This window comes from Chrysochloris asiatica, unplaced genomic scaffold (genome assembly GCF_000296735.1).
Source record: "Chrysochloris asiatica unplaced genomic scaffold, ChrAsi1.0 scaffold00261, whole genome shotgun sequence".
NCBI classification, from domain to species: domain Eukaryota; kingdom Metazoa; phylum Chordata; class Mammalia; order Afrosoricida; family Chrysochloridae; genus Chrysochloris; species Chrysochloris asiatica.
Window position 1 is genome coordinate 3,616,908 of NW_006408779.1, and position 4,301 is coordinate 3,621,208.

The window sequence follows — 4,301 nt, forward strand, 5'->3', positions numbered from 1 at the left end:
AGGCAAAATGAAGAAAACTTAGATATTATCAAACATCTTACAGCAATGAATTTCTGGACTTGGGGACTCAGGACCATAGTCTAAGGGGACACATTGGTCAATTGGCGTAACATAGTCCACAAAGACAATGTTTTACATCTTTGTTTGGTGAGTAGTGTCTGGGATCTTAAAAGCTCATGAGCGGCCGTCTGAGGTGCAGGTAGCTATTTGTTTCTTCATCTGCAGAAGAAATAAGAGTGATAGAATGAAGACGCTTGGAATCAGTGAGTCTAACAGACTAATGGACCATGTGGACATCAGTCTCCACAATTCTGAGACCAGAAGAACTAGATGGTGCCCAGCTACCATTACCAACTGTACTGAAAAGAATTACATTAGAAGTTCTCTGATAGAGTGGCAGAAAATGTAGAATGAAAAAATTATTTTAAAAAAAGTCCATGCTTATTGGTAAGAAAGAGACTTCAGGAACCTGAGAATATCACTTTCCACCATGTTTCAGGTCTTGAACTCACCTTTGTGACCCAATTTTCAGTCAAGCAGTAGATAGGTATACAGGGGGGACAACAGCTCATGGAAGGTATGCTTACCATGGAGTAGTCAATCATTCAAAATCAAAAGGGTAACATTTACCTACGGACAAAGTTGAGAAGGGCTGGGAAGGTGGATGGAATGGAACTATGAACCCCAGGGAGAAAGGGGGACAAGTGATGCTGCATGGAGAGATTGTTATCATTGAGATGTAGCAAAGTGTATGATTTGTTGAATGTAAAACTGATGATCTTGTCTAAGCTTTCACACAATTCACAGTAAAAAGTTAAAAAAAAAATTAAAAGGAAGGAAAACATAAAATCACTATATTAAAAAGAAATGGTCCACATTCAGCCATTTAAGCAGGTAACATATGATCTAGAACCTATGATACTGAAGGAAGAAGTCCAAGCTTCACTGAAAGCATAGATGAAAACAAGGGTCCTGGAAATGATGGAATATCAATTGGAAACTTTCAACAAACTTACGCAGCACTGAAGGCACTCAATCATCGATGACAAAAAATTTGGAAAAGAAGTACCTGGCCAACCAATTGGAAGACATCTTGGTATGGCACTGTAGGATCAGCACTGGACTGTGATCCACAAGGCTGACAGTTCAAACCTACCAGATGATCCCTGGAAACTCTATACAAGATCGCAATGAGTCAGAACCAAATCAACGGTAACGTGTAAATCATGACAAGCCTTAGATAACATTATGAAGAAATGGGTAGTCCAGAACACTTGATTGTGCTCATGAGGAGTTTGTATATAGACTAAGGCAGTCATTGGAACAGAACAAGAGGAACTGAAAGGTTTAAAATCAGGAAAGTTGGTGCCACGGTCATATCCTTTCATTTTACTTAGTCTGTTTGCTGAGAAATAGTTTGAGAAGCTGGATGATATGAAGAAGAGTTTGGAGGAAGACTCATTAACAATCTGAGATATGCAGATGACACAACTTTGCTTGCTGACTGTGAAAAGGACTTAAAATACTAAAGAAGATCAAAGACTTCAGTATGGAATGCACCTCAATGTAAAGAAAATAAAGATCCTCAGAACTGGACCAATAAATAAAATCATGATAAATGGAGAAAGGATTGACGTTATCAAAGACTTCATTTTGCTTGGATCCACAATCAACCTTCATGGAAGCAGCAGTCAATAAATCAAATGACTTACTGCGTCATGTTTTGTAAGATGGAGGGTCAGAGAAAAAGAGGAAGACCCCTAACAAGATGGACTGGCCAGGTGGCGGCATCAATGGACTCAAGCTTGGCAACAGTAGTGAGGTTGGCCCAGGTTTGGGCAGTGTTTCGTTTTGCTGTGCCTAAGGTTAGTGTGGGTCGGTTACGACTCGATGGCACCTAACAACAACAACTACATTAGGCAAATCTGCTGCACAAGATCTGTTGAGAATTACAAAGAGCAAAGATGTCAGTTTGAGGACTAAAGTCTGACTGATGAAAACTGTGGTATTTTCAGCCGCCTCATTTGCATGAGAAAGTTAGACAATGAATAAGGGAGATCTTAAAAGAATTGATGCATTTGAATTATGGTGTTGGAGGAGAATATTTAAAGTACCTAGTACTACCAGCAGAACAAACAAACCTGTGTGGAAGAAGTACAACCAGAATGCTCCTTAGAAGCCAGGATGGTCAGATTTTTGTTTGCATACTTTGGACATGATATTATAATGAATCAGTCCCTGGAGAAGGGCTTCATCATGCTTGGAAAAGTGGAGGATCAGTGAAAAAGAAGATCCCCAATGAGATGGATCGATAACAGTGGCAACAGAATGGGCTCAGACCTAACAATGAAAGGATGGCATAGAACTAGGCAGTGTTTTATTCCGTTGTACTTAAGATAGGTATGAGTTGGAAACGACTCTTCCACACTTAACAACAAGTGCCCAGCCCCTTTGGAATTCTGTGTGCAGGCGGCATTAAGCTTGGAGAGGAACTGTGGTGGTATACAATCATGAGAAGTAAAAGCCCCTGTTACTACTGGGGTCAGGGAGAAATATATGTGATTCCAAGTGACGCTTCTGGGTGCTCTCGGTACTCACTTAGCTATTTGTGATAGTAAACGAACAAGGGCTGCAATCTGGTCCGAGTGTCTCTGCATACACTAAGGGGTGGCTCAGGTTCACAAGGGTCTGGTTAGGCAACCAGGTAGCCTCTGTTGGTGACTGAGAGTGTGGGGAATTGAGATTGAAGAGCAAAAATGGGAGAAGAGAAACAAAACCAGTTGCGTCCTAGTTGACTCTCGCTCTTGGGAACTCCATTTGTGTCAGAGTAGAATCGTGCTCCATAAGGGTTTCAATGACTACTTTTTCCTATCTCCAGATCTTTCTTCAGAGGCTGCGGGGGTGGGGTGGGGTGGGCGGAGAGCACGTGGGTTCCAACCGTCAACCTTTGTGTTAGTTAACCATCTAAATGACTCAGGGCCTTCTTTTTATCCTAAATTTTTCTATTTCTCACAAATGCACATCCATAACCTCATAACGTTGGCAACTGTGCGGCTTTGAGGCGTCCTCAGCGTTTCTAAGCGACCGACGTTTGCAGACGCGTGGAACGCCGACGTGCCGCGCGGTGCTCTGGGAAATAGGGTTTGAAAGGACCCTTGCTCTCGCGCAGGCGCATTCGCACGACCTCCGAAGCTTTCGGCAGGCGTTTTCTTACTCTTTGTCCTGAGGGGTGAGTGTGGAAGGAGGGTACTGCTCATGGACCCCGGCCCGCCCCCAGCCGCCAGTCCGCGTGCAACTGCTGCGTTCCCCAGGGACGGCCGCTCGCGCTGGGCGGGCGCGCGGGGCAGGGAGCTTGCTGAGGGACGGTCCCTTCGATTCGGGCTTGTTGATTCCAGCCCTGTGGGGTCGCTGTCTAGAAGGCGGACGTTCGGAGGTGGTCAGTGCTGGAGCTAGGTCGTGTGACCGACGGGTCATGGCCTGGGGTGAGGCTTGCGGGGATCAGGTTCGAGGCCGGCGCCCGCGATTGGTGGGCCTGTGGAGTAGAGGTTTGTGTAGGGTGGAAGCCTGGGGGTCTGTGATGGGGGCTCCGAGGGTCGGAAGTGGAGGAGGTCGGTGAGTAAGGTGCTTGGGGGCCCAGTGAGTGAGCGAGAAGGTAGACGTCTCCAGTGTAGCCATCTGATCCTGGCTTTTTGTTCCTGCTGACAGTTCGTTGTTGACATTTTCTAACTCTTTTGTATTGGGTCTGTTAAAATTTTCTACCTCTGTTTAGTTTGGGTGTTGTCGTGGTGGTTACGTGCCGTCAAGTCGGTTTCGACTCATGACGACCCTGTGTAGGATTTCCGAGGCTTTAAATCTAAGCGGGAGTAGAAAGCCTCGTTTTTCTCCCGCGGAGTGGCTGACGTACTCGAACCGTGGACCTTGTGGTTCTCAGTCCAGTGCTTATTCTGTCGAGCCACTGTTGTTGTTGTTGTTATATGCCGCGGAGTCGGTTCCGAGGGTTTCCGAGGCTGTAAATCTTTACGGGAGCAGAAAGCCTCATCTTTCTCCCGCGGAGCAGCTGGTGGTTTCCAACTGCTGACCTTGAGGTTTGCAGCCTGATTCGTAACCACTACGCTAGCAGAGCTCTTACACTCCCTTGGTTTGAGTAGGTAGTGCGTTTCTAGGAATTTGTCAATTTTATCCATGTTTTCCGATACCGGAAGACTATGAACAGTTGTAGCCCAATCGTTAATAGTATTCACTCTGAGTTTATCTCTGTTAGATGTGACATACTGTTACCAGTTGCATGTCTTAATTTAGTT

At 45.3% G+C, this 4,301-nt stretch overlaps 1 protein-coding gene across 1 annotated transcript in view; it reads right to left on the reverse strand.

The window, feature by feature from the left end:
• LOC102813630 (calmodulin-like) overlaps positions 1-3,175 on the reverse strand; it is an 18,810-nt gene extending 15,635 nt beyond the window's left edge. Inside the window, exon 1 of the mRNA XM_006874093.1 lies at positions 3,090-3,175. Coding sequence (XP_006874155.1) covers positions 3,090-3,175 — 86 coding nt within the window. The remainder of the gene's footprint in view (positions 1-3,089) is intronic.
• Between the last annotated feature and the right edge of the window lie 1,126 nt (positions 3,176-4,301).